Here is a 19,511-nt window from a genome sequence, read left to right as displayed (position 1 = left end):
ATGAACGTATTAGGCAATTTGATTTCTTGAGCAACTCACCTTATCTAGATGGATATTCTGAAGCTCTTCACAGGCTTTAAACTATGGAACATGAGAAAAAATTTTGAAGGAGAAAAGCTCCCTTAGTGATTTGAACTGTTATCACTCTAAATTATAAAATGTATCAGTTCCTATAATTTCTCAAAGTGTATTTTACTGGTTAAATGGGTGTTTTTTTTTTTTTCCTTTGGTAATTGTATGTGTAGGAGGCACTATTAGCAAAAGGTTCATATTCCTATAGCATAACATAAAAGCTGTAACTGGCAACTGAACATTAATTTGCGTGAAAAATATTCTTAAGTGCTTTTGTTGATATGAAAATTCATTCCAGATATCTTGAAAAATAGCTTTAATTTTTTTCTTTCTATCCTGTGTTCCTCTTCCAACAATAGGTCAGATCCTTTCTTCTTCAGGAGATTTGTTCTTGTGGTGGTGTTTTGTGTGCTTCTTAAAAATTATTTTGAAAGTGTTTTGTTTGTTTGTTTGTTTGTTTTTTCTCAGAGACCTTCATATTTTAATCAAACCTAGGTTTTGGATTATTATTAACATGTATATATATTTAGACATTTGCTGTTCACTGATAGGGGAAAAACAGAAACTGTGCAACATTCCAGGCACCTTTGTAATCTTAAAAATATATTAATAAGCAAATTATTATATTATGTAATTAGAAAACATTGATAAGCACCATAGTTGCTAGCTCATTTCCTTTTGAAAAAGTGTTTATATGAGTCAGAATCATATTGCTTCCCATCAATCATGTAATTTGGGGATCCTAACTCAATCCGATCTTTTTTAGCAGATGAGGGATTTAAATGGTCATGAATACATTTTGTATTTTATTTAAATTCTCCCTTTGTATTCCTATTGGTGTTTGGGTTTTTTTGTTTGTTTTTTTTTTGTTTGTTTGTTTGGGGTTTTTTTGAGGACAGACACCTGGAGGAAATGCATTTACTTTCCAACTTGAGGAGACTGAAGATTAGATGACAGCTACTTTACTGAACAGTTTGGGAGGTGGAAGGGCAAATTCATAAGGGGTTGTTTCTCCAAATATTATTTTGGAAAAGTTTTCTGACATACAAATTAATAGCAGCAAAATGTAAAAATTCTTCTTGATCTCCTTCTAACTGCTTTTTCAGTTAGATGTAGATGTTATGATGGAATCAGGTGTGTTATGACTGTTTAAGCAGCAGTTGATATGTTATAGATAAGTTCACAAATAGTATTATAAGGCCATCATTTCCCCAAACAAAATTAATAAATACATAGTGCTACTGTCCATGGTTTGAGGTCTTTCTTAATTCTAGAGCTTTTATTTTCCAGAAACGAGCTTTCCCAAAACATTATTGAGCTGTGCTTACTTTCGTTGCAGCCCTTGGTCGTTGATTAGCACACACACTTTCTAGCTTAGTGTTTCTCATCTAAGTAATGGTCTTTCATAAAACCATAATAGGACAAAATCTCTGGCTTTTGCCTTTGGTTTTGGGTAAATTTAACAGCTTTTGCAGTGGAATCTACAGGTTTTTCATTAATAACTCTTAAACAAAGAAAAGTAGTTATAATTCTTGTTTCCTTTCTTACTCGTAGCAGTGTAATAATAATCAGTAATTCCTTATCTCTCCTTACATAATTTAATTTTGGGGAAATCATAATCAAATCCTTAGCTGATATAAAGCAAAATTATTTATATTCAAGGGACTGTTTGCTTTGTGAGATGACTCGTCATCCCTTCTAAGCCTTTAATAATTATGACGTTCAGGGTTTTTTTCTTTTTTTTTAAGTATTTAATTTTCTCATGTTTTCTCTCCTTTAAGAATAATCCATTTCTTCAGACTCATAACTATGTTCAGCTTGGATTCCTGTAATTCACTGTTGTTATCAGAACACAATGGATTGTAAAGTTTTCATATAACTGTGAGAACTCATGCAGTTCATATATATTTCAGAATTTTTAAACTTGATTCATTTCAATATCTGAATTCTAGTGAAGGGGTTATATATTCAATAAAAGTAAGCAAAATTGGTATGTGTGTGTGTAGGAATATGTACATGTGTGCACAGCTATCCATATGCCACACCTCAAAGACAATGTGAGTACAGACTGATGTTAAGAGGAGTCCAAGTTCTAACGTTTTTTTGCAGATTTTAGCAAATTACGTGCATAGGTGCTCATGCTTGATAATCATCACATCTTTTAACATGTTTCAAGAAACAGACCACTTATTCTAACTTTCTGCTTTTATTAGATTCTTGACTCATGTAATGTATAATGTAGCTGCAGAAATTATTAATAGTTACAAAGTCAGGAGGAGTAATTGCAGATGAAACTTGAAAGGGAACAGTTTATTTCTCTCTGAAAGAAGAATGGAGCTTTATTGAAACTAAATACATACAATCAGTAAATTTGAGATTTAAAATGGATGCCCTGGTATTGTAACAGAGATATCAAGAAGACTCATACAAAGTGATATTAATTTCCTTTCAATTTCATATGTTCCCCTCAATGTTTTCTTCTTTTATTCAGCTATTTTAATTGCTATTAAAATTCTATTTTTTAATTGGGGAAGTTTAAGTTTTACTCCCTATTTGTGTGAAAATTATTTCATCTGGATTAAAACAAATTAAAATGTAGGACATAAATGCCCTAGAAATTCTACCAGCCATTCTTTCCCCTTTCGGTTTGGGAAATCTATTAAGATCATAAAGCTTTGCTTTGAGATAGTTGTCTTTCTGTGATGAATGTGAGTTATATATTAAGACCAATTAATTCTCTTTCAAGAAACAAAGGTTAAAAGGACAGGAAGGAGGTAAGGACCAATTGAGATTATTGAGATTCCTATGACACTTTGCATATATGTGGAATGTTCTTACATGTTTCGTTTAAGGTTGTGTATATATTTTTTTTGTTTTTATGAAAAGGTTTTTCACATCGGTTTAAGGCATGAAATACAGCTAATGCATTTGAATTAAAAAATAAATAATTTTATTACTTTCATTTGCTGAGCTTTTATGCAAGCGTAAAGAGGATCTATTATATGCAAGGAAGCTTTTATCTGATTTTCATGTTAAGCATGTTATTGGGAATGTTAACAATGCTCAGTAATGGTGTCAAAGCTCTGTCCTGTTTTACCAAGAGCTTTTGCAAGATCAGTTTTAGGCTGAACTGGTCACTGGCAGTGCTTTATAGAAGCCCACTCTACAGGTCGTTTAATCACAAAAATAAATGTATGAGATGTTAGGGTCAGTAGACTGCTGTAGTGCCAGTTGTCAAATGAAAAGCTTAATGCAAATCAGCTGATGAGAGATTGGAGTGCAGCCTTCCATTTAGTTAAGGTTTTAGCTTTGGCTCCTCTGTAGGGTTTTCCCTTTCAGTGTCAAAGAAATTGGCATGGTACACTGGAAAAATATAAGGAGATTTAATTAGTGGATGTATTGGGATTACCCTGGGCTGGTAATGTATTGTGCTTTTTAGGTTTTCAAGTGCTCTTAAAGATTGATGTAAAAGCCCATTGAAAAATGTATAGAGTCATATAAATGCCAGACAGTCCTTTCTAAAAGGTACAGTGTGTTCCCCAAAACATTTCAACTGAAGTTCATAAAACAGACAAGACCATTTACTGAGTGTTTCTGTGAATACAGTAGAACCCTTACACATTGAATCAGAGTCTTTAAGGAAACAATTATAAGATTAATGGTAACTATATATAGATGTATGCCTTTTAAGTGTAGCAATAAAAATATTGAAAGCATCAGCGTCCTTTATCCTGTTGCATCTTCTGACATTTATTCTAATGGGTATTTTAAAAGCTGTATCCATTGTCTAATAAGTCAGTAACAACCTTCTCAGATAAAAAACTCATGGTGTGTTGTTTTTGAGTCCTTGATAAAATTAGTGCAATGTGGTTGCCAAGGATATTTGCCAGAAGTGAAGTTTTAGGTAGTCAAAGGAAGTGGAAGGAAAAACAAATGATGAAAATTATGTTATTGCAAGCTGTTTAGCTTTTATGCCTAACTAACTTATATTTCAAAACAGGTTTTTATTTACTTACTTTTAAATTGCCTGACGGCTGCTAATGTTTTCATCTTTCCCTCCCTCATGGAACTGCAGAGAAAATAAAGTATTTTATGTAATACTGTATCTGTTTTCATGATAAAAAACTAGGCTCAGAGAACTTCTCCCTAAAACTGAAAAAAAACAAAAAAAAAAAACTGATAAAGATATTTTTTTTTTCTACATTAGTTTTAAACATCTATTTTTCTGGTGAGCAGTACAAGTAGGCTTTTTTGTACAATTGCATTCTGCCTGTTTTATTTGACAAAAAAATAGTTTAAAATACACATGTAAATTGAATTTTAATTCTGATATCAAAGGAAAGAAACCACATTTTACTTGCTGAAAATACAGCATAAACAAATACTGAATCATTTACTTGGGTTCTTTAGGAAAAGTAACCATTAAATGATTGTAGCAACATCAAACTCATCATGTATTTAGATAGCGGTTTTCCGCTTCCCAACTACATGCGAGACTTCTGTTGTGGACTTCAGTATTATTGAACATAGATTAATTTTTTTTTTTTTTTCTGGTCTTTTCAATACACAGGGATGATAGCCACCTACTCTATATTTGGTCATTTTCTGTGGCAGAATTTTTTCTTTGTATGTGTTTTATCTCTTCATATGTAGAGTACCTGACCCTAACTCTGATTTGAATTGTAAATAATTAAAGAAGTAGCATAATTTTGTATTGGCTATGTGAACACCAAAAAAACAAGGCACTTTGATTATTTGCTCATTTGGCTTTCTCTAAACCAGCTATTTCAAATGTGTATTTTAAACACTTGCTTTGGAGATTACATGACAAAAAATGTGTATATATGGTTGAGCTTTTGTTCGTGGAAAGGTAAAAAAAAGAAGTGGATGCAACACTGTTAAACAACTGAAAATGATAAATAATCTGACACTTAAGACCCTGATGGAGCCTAAAAGCTTTTAAAATTATGGAAATTTCACCAACTTAATTGATTCATAGGCTTATTTTTCTTATAGAGGTTGGTCATGTAGCTGGCAGTCTTCCTTTTGTATGACTCTTGTGAATTATTGTAATGTTATCTGAGTGAAAAGCTATTAAAGTTGTGTGATGGAATGCATCCCTTCAGAAGACTAAAACAATTCCCAAGTGTACATGTATACAATTTCTCCAGACTTTCTTTTTTTACTTTTTCTTCATTGTCACAAACCTTGAAGAGCATGTGCTACTTTTGTGACGCACTTTAAAACTACCTTACTTCACATAAAATGTGCTTTTGTACTACTGTGTTTCTTCATGGAACAGTAATTCCCATTTACTGCATCCTGCTTTATACATACTAAAATGTAGTGTGTTTGGTCCATGGTATGACATAAAGCATATTTTTGTTATATTGCACCTTCTAAAATACCACAGATTGTAGAATAACCTTTAGTCACTTAATGTCAAGTCTAATGAAATTTCTATTTAGCATCGACTATTTTCCTTTCAAATGTTTTGACAGTAGTCATCCCTGTTAAGTGCTTTCCCTGTTAGGCTCCAGTAGCTTGGATGTAACCTGATCTGTGTTTTGTTTCAGTGTGTTGCCTGCTGACCTAGAGAACACTTGCATTAGCTGTATTGATCAATCCACATAACATCTCATCGTTTAGGAGGCAATTAATACTGTGGTGTAAAGACTCCCCAGAGCATTTTCTTCAAGCTGGATTGCTTTACACAGAAACCACAGGAGTTTTTTGCAAAAGCGGGAGGAAGCCAAGGAGGGAGAGGAAGAAAAGATAGAAAGGTTTTTCTAGGAACCAAGATTCATTTTCTTTAGTGATTTCCACTTAGGTCATTCAGACTCTTTATTTCTTTATTTATTTATTATGAAGTGCTTTAGAAAAACAAAGAAACAAACCCCACTGTATTTTGAAGTTGATTTGTGGAGAAGATACTGTAACAAGTCACATGAATGTTCTAAAAATCTTGCTCTTGAGAAATATGCCTTTGTGTTACATATATAACTTGCTTTTAAGAGTGTAATAATTTTAACTTTATATTTTATCTCAAGGATTATTAATCTGACAGTGTTTGAAATACTGATTGACATGTTTTAATCCTAATTTTAATTATTTTTAAATAGCATTTTTTAACAGATAAAAAAGTTTGTTTCTCATTCTATCAGTTCTGCTGTAGACTGTCTTCCACAAAGTTGAATTTCTGATACTGTTTCTTAAGAAATTACTGTTTTAATGCTTTTTAAGTGTACATGAATATGTTAACTTAATGAGCAGGCAGGGCTCTTAGTCTGCTGTTTCATCTTTAATTACATATTTACTCTTTAGAGATCATCCACAGAAGCAGATGAGAAGCATTTACTAATAGAAAGCAATTTTTTCTTGCAGATTACTGAGATTACCGTTCTCTGTTAAAGACTTTGTTGCAGTGTTGTAAGGAGCATATTTTAAGATGATTTGATAACAGTAACTAATAATAAAGACATAAAATTAAGAAGAAGGGAACTTTAGGGAGGTTGCTTACCTCTCTGTCACATTTCTTTAATCCATATGTTGCCTGTGATTCTGTGCAGATCATACAATGGTTATAAGGCCTAGTAACATGTGAACTTCAGAAATCATTGCAAACTTGTTAGTACTTACCACATCATTACAGTGTAGTTTTCATGTATTTAGGTAGAGTGAATTAATTTTTCATCAGAAAAAAGTCACATAATCTTGTCAATAGATATTTACTAGGAATACATGAATGACAAAAAAAAAAAAATTATATTTGTGTTAATTCCATGGCTCAAATTTGTTATTTTGTTTCCCTACTGTGTAATTTTGATGCACTGGCACTGAACAGAGATACGCATCTGACATATCTTTGCATAGCAGCATTATTTTTTTTTCCAAAATAAACTTATATCATGATAAACCGTGTTAATAATTTTCATCTGTTAGTAGAACTGTTCTGGTGTTTGAAGATAAACACATAGTGATGAAAAATCATTAATTTGAGTAGGTTAGATATGTATAGAATGTGTTTGTGGAAGTCTGAAATACATGAGATTTCAAAGCAATTTTACTTGGACATGTAGTTTGTCTTGTTTTGGTATTTCTGCAAAACAGAAGTGAAAACTACAATGCTTCCTTTTTAAGTTGCATTTTTCCAACTCCTGTTAGAACCTGTTTTTCAAGTCAAAAACTATTTTTGTGGAACCTATTTAAGTGGTCTGATACATGGAATACAGAATATAGGTTGTTTCAGTGCGCTGTCATGCTTTTATCCTTAGGATGGATACTGTGTTTTTTATAGTCTTTGTCTAGTGAGAATGTATCAAGCTGTAACCAAATATGTAAATTATTTGCTCTACAGTAAAGCCATACAAAATCATCTACAACCACCCTAGTGAAAACAAAACAGAACAAAACCCAAAAAAACCCAAAAAAATCAAACAGCAACAACAACACACCGAGAACAAAACAAAAATCAAACTAACAAATAAAGTAATTTTCCACAGTTCTGCATCCATCTTTGACCACCTTGTAGATGTTTGGGTTTTTTTTAATTAAGAAATTGAACAAACAAGGGCTGGTGTAGCTTTTATAACACAATTATTTGGCAATGTAAGCTTTGTCTAAGCCTTTCTGGAGAATTCTAACTAAAGCTATGTTGTTTTGTTTTTGGTTTTTGTGGGTTTTTTATTTTGTAATTTGCATCAATTTGCAAATTCTGTCAGGTAATATACAAAAGATGAGATAAACATGACACATAAACAGACTTTTTTCTCCAACCTACAGAGACAGGAAAGTCATTTTATGAGTCAGTGAAATTAAAGGTGAGAGTAAGTCATCATTTAAGGGAGAGAGAGTTAGCCAATACAAGAAAAACAATGTGTTTCAAACTGGAATGGGTAGTTGAATGAAATGTTACAGAGCAGAAAAGAATGGTTAAAACTGAAAATCAGGTAGAAGGTAGTTATGTTGAGTGTAGATATCTTGAAATGTAGCTTGTGGAGTATTGACTACTTATTTGTCACAGGGATTAATAATTTCCAACTGCTAAATGATGTTAAGGATACAGTATTTGTAAAACATTGCAGCTATTGCAGGAATGTTGAAAAGTAGGAAGGTTATGAAAGACAGAGTGGACACTCAAATATATGAGATCAGTTGGCCTTGAAAGGTCTTGCCATAGCAACTTGAAGCTGTTTTAAGAAATGATCTAATAATGTCTACACACTAAATCAATGTATTTGCAATTCAGGTGTAAATTACAAAAGCCTATTCCAAGTGCCTCTAAAATATTGGCTATCATGTTCAACCTTGTGTTACCTAACAGTTGTATGATATTTTAGAATCATCTAGAACTATGCTAAAACCCTTTAAAAGACATGTATTCTGCACACAATTACTGTATTTGCTGAAATTTCCAATAGAACAAAGTGGCACTTTTTTTTTTTTTTTTTCTTTCCCCCCCCCTCATTTATTTGATTCAAACAGGCTTGGAAAGTTATGTTTGTAGGATCTACATAAACAGGAGTTGTTGAAAACATCTTCAGAGATCATCAGTATATTATCTTTTGGAAATCCCTCCTTTTGTTTGTATGTTTATGGAGATATTGCTAGTTCATTTTGCAAGGTTTCTTTTGAGTGCCATCTTTATATCATAATTGAAGCGGTTTGTGGGATCTTGAGGAATCTACTTGATACCAACTTCTGGTATTTGCAGGTACTACGGAGCGGGTGTGTCTGATCCAGGGAACAGTTGAAGCACTAAATGCGGTTCATGGCTTCATTGCAGAGAAGATTCGAGAAATGCCTCAAAATGTGGCCAAGACAGAACCTGTCAGCATTCTACAGCCTCAGACCACTGTTAATCCAGACCGCATCAAACAAGTGAGTTTTTGGTTGGGAATAGAGAGTCGCAGCAGCTCCTTAGAAGTCTTAAAACTTTAAAGCTGCAAGGGGTCTACATATCATGTTCTTTAAGAAAATGTTATTTTACCATTTAGTAATTTACTGGTCCTCTTTCTCCTTGTACTTATGTGTTCCATGGTTCTCAGCAGTTCTTATAGACAGTGTTTTCTAAGTTTCAATGCCATACTCTAATGTGTTTCTTTCATGAACTTTTCTTTACTGTATAACATGATATATGCTTCTAGGTTTTAGTGAAAGATCACTGAATTTTAATCTTAGACAATGAATCTCTTTGTAAATCTTTAGTGTTACTAAAATCACAGAATAACTGAATGTTTCCTACTTCTGTGTATATAAAATACAAACAAAAATGTTACTGGTTTTTTAGACTCTATATTAGATACGGTAAAATCTTACCTGTAAGGACTTGAAAATATAAAGGTAATTTACTTTGGATGTTTTATACAATTCCATTTTATGTTATTTTTGGCATCTTTTTGCCTGTTTTTACTGACTTTTTAAAAAAAATCTATGGGCAATGCAAAATATATTTGCAAGGTGTTATTGGTCTAGTATTCTTTAGTTCCAGAACAAATTTTTAATTGAAAAAAAAAAATAAAAAAATTTCCCTGTAAGGAGAGTGAGAAATGTGTCACACAGGATTTAAAATTATTTTCCATTCTACTGAGAAAGAAAAAAAGGAAGAAATGAGTGAACATCAGTAAAATATTGTCTCTCTATCCTACATAGGATATATTTCAGTTTCTCGGCTGTCCTATATGGGAAAAAATTGTTTCAACCTTCTGCACTAGCAAGATGTAGTGTCCTATAAAGTACTGTGATAACTGCTTGAAGTGACTCGGTTTTGTGTATGGTGACATTCACAGAATGCTCCTATGAAGGTGTGTTTGAGTAGGATGAATTTGGAACAATCAGACTGCTTGAGATGGAATAAAACTGTGCATAAGCCATTGTATATGATTTCTAATATTTAATATTTTTTTCTATGTATGTCATAGTTCTCCATAAAGATACTCTAGAAAGTTTATAAGATAATACTGAAAAGAAAATCCCCAATTTTATAATAATAGTTTATCAGTTATTAGACATGAAAATTATTATGCCTGGTACAGAGAGAAAAAGCTGAAGATGTTTCTATTTTGAATGACTTTTTATAAAATGTTAGATTTTATGTCAATACTTCATAGCCCAATAGTAAATGAAAAGTGTTTTTCCCCTTTGCAATGAAATGTAGTTAATTTTTGGGTAAGTCAGTAAGAACTTGAGAAAGAAGGTTACAGAGTTAGTGAACATGCCTAAATAGTTCCTGTCTTGTACCTGAAGTTTATATAACTTGTCCACAAAACTTATTTTTGCAGTTGTTGAGGTTTGGTTGTTTCCAAATTGTTTTTTGTTTGTTTGTTTTTTTGTTTGTTTTAGGTTGGTTAGTTTTGTGTTTGTTGTTTTTGTGGGGTTTTTCTAAATAATTCCATGTTTGGAATGTTACATTCTGGAGGGATGGATTAGTGAACAGAACTGCTGCCAGTGAAGTTAAGGCACAGACTAAACACATATAAGACTGTTACTTAGTTACTGGCTCTAAATTTTAAAATTTTAATATATTACCTGAATACATACAGGTATGTAATAATATAACTGCAAATATTTGAGATACACATGCATATATGTTGAGCAGTATTAATTGCTTAAGATCACTTTTAATGAAGTTATGTCTATTCATGAGAAATTCATTCGCTATAAATAGTGTCTGAAAAAAATCTAAAATCCATTATTTTTACCTAGAAGTTAAATTGTTAGCTTAGCTTTTAGATTTTGCAATGAAGTAGTCTATCCTCTATTGTCAGAATAACCTGTAACTTAATGAAAGATATGTCTCTGTTTAAGACATTTAAAGGATAACATTTTGTAGCAGGTAATCATGATCTAAAACTCCAGTGTTGCTTCTTTTTTTAATAGCAGACAGATCACAATTTTTATTAAAATTCCCAGGGTAAAATACAAGTAATTTTGAACTTGGCAAAAAATAAAACTTATAAATTACAGTTTTTTCCTTTATACAAACTTTTACATGGTTCTTCCCTCTTGGAGAGTTACTCAAGAACTTTGGCACCAGAAGTATTAGGTTGCATATTGAAGAAAGCAGACGTACCATTTGAGATCAAGAATTGATTTGAAATAATAATTTTTCACTTCCTTACGAGTTCTGAAGGTATTTCTCTTGGTTTGCTAGCTGTTTCTACTGAAAAGCCAAGGTAGTTTACTCCTCATGAATGAAAATAGCTATAGTTGAAGCCTTGCAATTACACTCATGTCTATATGAGCATTCAGGTCTCATTTCTCTATTGCCATTTCTTTCTCCTGGGCTGTTTTTCTGATACTTGCCCCAGAGAAGCAAGCTAAGAAAGGAAATATCTTCTGGCAACAGGAGATAAAAACAGACAGTAGGTAAACCCTTTGCTGACTGCTTGAGTTTCAGCACTTTCTCCTTGGGTTAGGCACAGGTATACATGGGGTCTGAGTCTGGCCTGGCATTTCTCCCTATTAATGGAAGTCACTGTCCAAACATTCTGGTCTCTCTACCCAGCTTTTTTCACTTCAGAAAATTTGCAAACAGTTCTATCTGGTTCCTTTTCAGCCTTCTTCACTGCAGTTTTCCACGTCCCCTAATCCTATGGTCTTATCAGTAGATACTAGCTAGTTGTCTCTGCCAGGCAGGTCTGATAGATACTTAAATGACAAATGCTTGCATCTTTTATCTCTACATAACATAGGCAATCTTTTAATAGATGTCATCCATCTGCTGTTACTGAGTATCACTTGACAATAACTAACTGATTCCTGTGCCTTTTTACTTCCTAGAATCTGCTGTGGACATCTAACCACCATTTTCTCTCTTTATGAGTTGAATTGTCACAGCAGCTCTTTCAGACCACATTGTACTCCAGGAGAACAGAATACAGTTTTCATAAAGTGATCAGGAGCCTGGGCTGTTTTGGCTTTGTAATTAGCATACAAAGATTTAAATTTCACCTCTAAATTAGTAGCCGCTCCTATGAACAATGGAGAAGGCTGCATAATGTGGTGTTATCACATCACCTCATTCAGAAACTGTTGCAGCTTCTTTGTGTGCTAATTGAATTTCTGTTTCAGTGTTCAGTTGTTTTACAGATAGCAGGTGTTGAAGCAGCCTTTTTGGCCTTCTGAGACCACTTCCAACCTGAAACGTTCTTTTATTCTATAGAATTCTATAGAATGTTTAGCTATCAAAGCATTGACGAAGGTTTTAGAATTTAGAATTGATCTTTAAATTCTGCTCATTTATCATGGTCCTGGACATTGTATTCAAAATCTGCAAAACTGAGTGTGTGAACTCAGATTTGTAAATTCACATTGTTCTTGCAAAAATGACTGATTTTACTTGAGAAATGCTGAAAAACAAACAAACAAATTAAATAACAATAATTTTAAATAAAAGCTTTTACTTTCAAGTTCTTAAATAGAACCTGACTAAGAATATTGGCTTAAATGGAGGATTTTTATTTTTTTTTAAATGTGGTGTATGAGTTATTTGGACTATAAAGACCTGACAGACTTCATGGAATCATAGAATGGTTTGCGTTGGAAGGAATTTTAAAGATCGTCTAGTTCTAACCCCATTGCCATGGGCAGGGACACCTCTCACTAGACCCTCTTGCTCAAACCCCCATCCAGCCTGGCCATGAATACTTCCAGGGAGGGAGTGTCCATAACTCTTCTTAATTTCTTCTTAAGATCCAATCTAAATCTACACTCTTTCAGTTTGAAACCGTTTCCCCTCATCCTATTGCTACATGCTCTTATTAAAAAGTCCCTCCTCCTCTTCCCTGTAGGTGCCCTTCAGGTACTGGAAGGCAGCTATAAGGTCTCCTCTGGTCAGCTTCATGGCTTTCCTCTGGACTCACTCCAACAGCTCCATGTTCTTCTTATGATGAGGGCCCAAGAACTGGACACAGTACTCGAAGTGGGATATCAGGAGAGTGGAGTAGTGGAGGAGAATCACCTCCGTTGACCTGCTGGCCACACTTCTTTTCATGCAGCCCATGATATGATTTGCTTTCTGGGCTGTGAGTGCACATTTCTGGCTCCTATTCAGTTTTTTCATCCACCAATATCCTCAAGTCCTTTCTTCTTTAAGAAACCTGAATTGGTTTCTTAAAATTCCTCTTCCTTCTGATGAATGTTTCTTTTTTTCATCCATGTAAGGCAACAGTCTTTCACCTAGATGAATCTAATTAAACTCCAGATTATGAGAAAATAACATTTTTCATTTGAGGTAAATAGTAATAATACATAGTTTGTCCTGTGTTTTAACATCTAGTCAACAATTTTTTATAAACTTTTCTCACTGTTGAGCATAAGTGAAGAATCACACCAGTTATCATTCTGCAATGAATAATAAGATGTGCGGGTGCATTTACACTTTGTGAGGACAAAAAAGAAAAAGCCATTGTTTTCTAGAGAGACAGTTCTAGACATTAGATCCCGTGGCAAAAGTTAAGAATTCCATAAAAATATGTCCTGCCCCTCATGATCTCTTGACTTAATTTTGGTGCCAGATCACTATTTTATTCTCTGTTTCATTTCACCAGTGTTGGATATAGCCTCAATATGTACGCAAAATGATGTTTTATGAACACAATTATCTCTGTAGGTGATTATTAACTCTTCATTGTATGTGCTTCAAAAGGGGAATGTGAATAGAAGATTTTTCTGGGGAATGAACAGCAACATTCAGCATTGCAGAAATTTCAGCAGTGTTCTGATTCTTAAGAAAGTCTGATGTTATGTCACACCTTCTGATGCCTTTGTGCTTTTGGTGGTATTTTTCTAGTTCCAAAAGTAAACCAGAATTAAAAGGTGACATTTTATTTCCTTCTAGGACTTCTTTTTGTTTGACACGAATCTTAGACCCCTATCTTGTTCTGTGTTTTGATGCCTGTATCTGGTGACTTACTTGAGTTTTCTAGTATTTCTATAGAACAGCACCAATGCAGTGTGTTACTGCAACAAGTTTTGAGGAAAGAGAAGTTTCTGAGTCTTCTTTGTCTCTTTTACTGTAATCTTCATCCTAAATCATTCACTCCATCCAGAGTTGTCCCGTTGATCCAAATGGCAACTGCTGGTTTGCTTTAAGCTTGTTACCCCTTCTTCTTGTAGGTCTTGAAGGACACAAGGCCTTCTGCATCTTACTTACCACACTTATTTCCTACTCAAAGAGAAGTCTCCAAGAGTTCATAAATGCAGATAAATGACCTCTTTAAACACCTAAAAATAAAGGTGTGGTGTATATGTACTAGCTTTCTTAGTCTTTTGTATTGCCCTATGCTCTACATATTCTTTTATACGAAAGCAAAACCAAATGCAGAGAGGATGAAATAACATCAGAATGCATTGTATTTGTTCTTTATAGAAGCAAAAAGGTAGCAAGTAAATTAGACCACTGACATCACCAAAGTAGTCATTTTACAATTGGAATTGTGAATAAATTATTAATCCTATTAATCCTTGATTGTTATTTTTTTTCAAGATTTTATTTTTGGAATATGTTATATATTTATACAGTCACCGCTGAGTTAGAAGAGATGAAAAGAAGATTCAATATGTTTAGCAAAGCAAGTGGTCTATTTAGAAAGGCTCATCTTTTCTACCATTGAAAACCTATTAAGTCAGCCTTTTACATTGTTCAGAGCCTTGCAGTGCTCTGTGTTCCTCAATTTAGCTGCAGAAGGTATTCAACTATTTATTATGATTCAAAAAAGGTACCATCATTTCTTAAAGTGCATTAAAATATTGGCTTAAGCAAATTAGTTTTGTCATCACATTAATTTCAGTGATTTAAAAGCACCAGTATTAATACATGCAAGTCTGAAACGCAGTACTAGCTTAATATTTATAATAATTTTCTGTGGACAGTGTTATTACCAAGATTTTCTTTATTTGGCAAGCCTTGTAGTGAGAAATGAGAAACTGGAAGCTGTAAATGCAGTTCAACTTTACATTTAAATGATGTTCTTTATATGCTTTATTTGTCTCTAAACCTGTTTTCAAAAAGTATTTTTCATTTTCTGCCTTTTCTTTCTACTCTTCTGTATATAAATATACTGATAGGTGCTGGGAATTAAATTAACTGTCTCAGTACAATATTTATCATGTAGAGTGTAAGTTTTTTAGTATATACATAAGGATGTAACTTCTGTAATTTATGGATAGCTCTACACGAGTCAATTCATTAAGTCATTGAAAACAGGCTCAGAGACTTTTTGGAATGCTGCACAGATGAAGTATATGTATTCTGTATGTCTTCACTCTGTTACTCAAAAATATGAAGCATGGAAGTGTGATGCTTTCACTGTCTTTCTGCACCCTTTAGTGAGTCGTGCAGCCCGAGAGCAGTCTCACAGTATAATAAATTCTTGTGAGGAACACAAGAAAGATGCATTTTCTTGGAATTTCAGAAAATACTACAACTCAAATATGGCTCAAAAAGAATTTTATTTCTAAAATTAAGCTCCTTTTTATTACTGAGAATCTGTTTTCTCAAACATCTGTTTTTGAAGTTTAAAGTAAAAGCAAGCAACACACTCTAACTTGTAAGTATATTCTTCCATTCATTATCTCATAAGTAATGAGAAAGGAAATATTGTTTGAGGAAACAGAAGGCCAATTTCATAATGGCCTGGACTGTAGTATTCAAGATAAAGCTTTAAAAACCCCAGTGAGTCATAGAAGTGGTTTATGGTAGAAAATCTGACTGGCTTTTTTCTGTAACCTTGACAGCAGTCAACCTGCAATTTCAGGAAAGCTTCAATTATAGTACATGTTTCAGTCTTGAAAATTGAAACTCTGTAATGTAAATTTATCTTATGATTTTTAATCACTTTACACATCCCATTCCCAGAAGCCTAATAACTACTAAATTCAAGTGCTTGCCTAATGCAAAACACTTGACAAATTAAAAAAAAAAATAAAAAAAAATGCTGCCTGATAAATCAGAATTATTGAGCCCTGTCCAAGTTTCTATAAGAAGTAATTTTGCTTAAAAATTCTTGCAAAGCAATTGAGCATGTATCAATAAATTACTTATTAAGCAGTAGAAATTCAATACAAAATCCAAATGCCTGTGTTTCTTTTTTATTTTTGAGATATTACCTTGTGTTACTTTAATATTAAAGAAATAAGTAGATGTGTCTCTGTAATTTAATGGGTTTCCAGAATTATACAGAAGCATGAAAAAGGATTAATTTTTACAAAATGCTGTAAGTTCTTTTATATATATGTATACACTTTTATATATATTTGTATAGATATATATAAATAAAATCAGTTGTTTCAGTAAAAAAGAGAGGTTAAGCCTCAAACACAAACAATCTGATATAGAAAGAGAAAACACCAAAAACACAAGCCAAAAAACCTTATTTCTATTTTCAGTATTTTGTCATTGCTATGTGGATTTGGAAGAAAAAACATTTATGCCCATACTTGATTTATGTTCATTAATACAGTTGTTTTGATTTTAAATGTTTTTGTCTTTTTCCCATTGTCTTTTAAACAAGCTCTCACTAAAATGGAATAGTGAAATGCTGCTACTTCATAGATGTTGTAGTGCAACAGACACCTGAAATTATTATCGTCACTTCTTTTTCATCGCAGCCAAACATTTCTGTGCTTTAGAAAGGTGTATATGAATTGAAAACATTTCCAGTTTGTTAAATTACTTCTGATATCAGTGATTACATCATTATTCAGTGTTGAAGCGTTCTACAGATTTTCTGATAAATCTTCTAGTTAGATTTAGTGATACCTGTAAAGAACAAACTATTTTTTCCTTTTAATTAGCCCAACATAACAAAACAATACACAGTACAGTGCCCCTTAGTTAGCAGTGGTGTTCAGATGTCTGAAATATTTTAGTCAAAATATATTTTCAGAGATAAGTGCCTTTTTTAATTTTAATTTTTATTTTTTTTCTTTTTTTTTAATTCTAGCTGAGAGTTTAATATAAAACTATAATAAAGGAAACCTATCAGGATAAGTTACCATGCCCCTTCTGTTTGGTTAGGTCCTTTTGTTTGTTTGTTTTCCCATTAGTTTAAGTTTAAATAAAGAAAATCAGTTAATTGCAATTTCAGACTTTGGTAAAAGTCTAAATCAGAAATATAATTCTATAATTGAATAGAATGAGCCCTGTAGCATCATGGAATCTGGCATTTCTTTTTCCAAAGAATTCTACCCCTCGCAAATGAACCCATGTTCTGTACAGAAGGATATGGGAGAATCTGTTAGAATTGTCTGTGTCTGCTGGTCAATAGCATTTTTCCAAGCTACAGATTTTTTATATGCCTGGTACATGGTAGTATTTTTTACTTAAGCCCCTTGAAAAGAGCCCCTGTTGATGTTTAAGCTGTGTGTGTGTGTATATTTATTGAGAGAGAGACTATTGTTTTATAACATGAGTTACAAATTGGAAACAAAAAAGATGGATCTGTGTCTTAAGATATTTTTTTTTTTTCTGTTTTGGCTGCTTGTTTATGTACAAACTATGAAAAAAAAGGACCTTCATATTGCTTAACATACAGTTAAAATATTTGTGTGCATATGTACAAGCCCATATTTTGCTAATATACCACTTTATGCATTCACAGTGTCCCTGCTTTCTCATATGCATTAAGAGTTTTAGTGCAAAAGTATGTATACCTATTTTATGAGGGACTGTCAATGATTGTAAGTAGCAGAACTGCTGAAAGTGTGAAATTCTGCTTCATTCATTTCTAAATAGTTTTGGTTAGTAATTAAATGACAGTGTGATAAATCCCATTGTATAGCATTTTAAACATCTGAGATCCTAAAGCAGAAGTAGTGTAATTTTGGTTATTTTTTAATATTTATATATTACAAAGATGTCAAAAAACATGCTCTGAATAAGTATTGTATGCTACGTTTATGAAAAGAGTTATTCTGTCAGGATTTAATACTTTAAAGAGGAACGTGTATATAAAAATTATAAACAGAGGAGTGCTTTTTTGGTATGTTCAAGAATTAATGTCGTATGTATATTATTTAGAAAACATTATCAATAAATATGACTCTTAATTCTTTTTTGTGTTTATTTGAACACAGGCCTGACGATATATTACTAACCTTTGCTCAACTAAATGAACATTTTTAATGCTAATCATAATATATTGTAGTAATTTCTTGTGAAGGTATTAGTTGCATGTTCATCCATCGTGAGATTGATGTTTACATTTTTTCACATGCTTCTTGATTAAATAAAATCAATTAATATTTTAGCAGTTAGAATATCACTAAAAAACACAGTAGCTTCATTGTAATTGTTGCAAGAGATGGAACACAGTTTCCTGGCTATAGTCCGTGCTATAGGATAGTGCATAATCAGGTGCCAAAGTAAATGTCTCTAACTTTTCACAGGCATTGGCCCTGTTTGTTTGTAGACTGATAACTGTTTCTAGTGTGCTCATTGAACTTGCTGGAATTTTTGCTTACTATAGTCTTCATTTACCCCAAGAGGAGGAGAGAGGAAAGAATATATTCCTCATGTGATCAGCATATTTTTGAGTATTTATGTGAGTTCACCATCTTGATTTCAAGTCATTAATTTGTTTTTACATGCATAAGCATGCATATTTACATGCTTTATTTATCCAATTGACTTTAAATTCCATTAAGTTCCAATGAGTAGGAGATTTTGTCTTAGGCATTTTTTATTTATTTTAATTTTCTAGTTATGTTACTTTTGTTGGTTTATTTATTTTTTTAACTGTTCAGTCTAAGGCTTGTAAAGGTTGATTTGCTCCTGAACTGCTTTGTTCCCAGACATTGCCATCTTCCCCAACTACCACCAAGTCCTCTCCATCTGATCCCATGACCACCTCCAGAGCCAATCAGGTACAGTATCATCCTACCATCTACACCATACTTTTCACGGGTGACAGCTTGCAAACTGGAGAAAAAGATATGGTGGGTTAAGGATTTATTCGTTCATTCACATATATACACCCATAATCATAGATATCTAACACTTCTTAGAAGATAGTAAATTGAATGGAAAATATTTTTCTTCTTTTAATTTTTTGTTATCTTTTAAAATCTCTGGTGAAAGCAAAATGTCTTGTAAAAATATTTTTGCAATCTGTTTTGATTAATAAATAGGAAGGATACAAGATGGTGTGTTTGTAGACAGTAACTCTTGGTATATGCATGTTTATGTATATATGCACACACGTATTTACTTCCTGGATCATTTGTAAATTACAGTGGAATTACCTCTAAAATCATGCTTAATCAGCTGGATATCAAACTAGGAATGGCAAACAGACTTTCGTCTTTATTTACTTTAAAAATTTTGAAATTTATTTGTGGACAGTAACATAGGGGCATTATTTAAATAGTGTATATAATAAGATTTGAAATGAAAATTTACTGTTGAAGAGTGAAATAAAATTAAGCCTCTCAAGAAA

The 19,511-nt window shown here is 32.7% G+C and overlaps 1 protein-coding gene across 9 annotated transcripts in view; it reads left to right on the top strand.

Moving 5' to 3' along the window:
- Nucleotides 1–19,511, top strand: part of NOVA1 (NOVA alternative splicing regulator 1) — a 149,908-nt gene that overhangs the window by 104,121 nt on the left and 26,276 nt on the right. For 8 of the 9 annotated variants that reach the window (XM_051620225.1, XM_051620228.1, XM_051620226.1 and 5 more), the window contains 2 exons: nucleotides 8,786–8,952; nucleotides 18,868–18,939. In XM_051620225.1, the coding sequence (XP_051476185.1) occupies nucleotides 8,786–8,952; nucleotides 18,868–18,939 (239 nt within the window). The remainder of the gene's footprint in view (nucleotides 1–8,785; nucleotides 8,953–18,867; nucleotides 18,940–19,511) is intronic. The other variant, XM_051620227.1, reaches the window with a different exon arrangement.

This window comes from Apus apus, chromosome 5 (assembly GCF_020740795.1).
Source record: "Apus apus isolate bApuApu2 chromosome 5, bApuApu2.pri.cur, whole genome shotgun sequence".
In the NCBI taxonomy this organism is placed as follows: Eukaryota; Metazoa; Chordata; class Aves; order Apodiformes; family Apodidae; genus Apus; species Apus apus.
The sequence above is the reverse complement of the archived record's forward strand: the minus strand, read 5'-3'. Positions and strand labels throughout refer to the sequence as shown.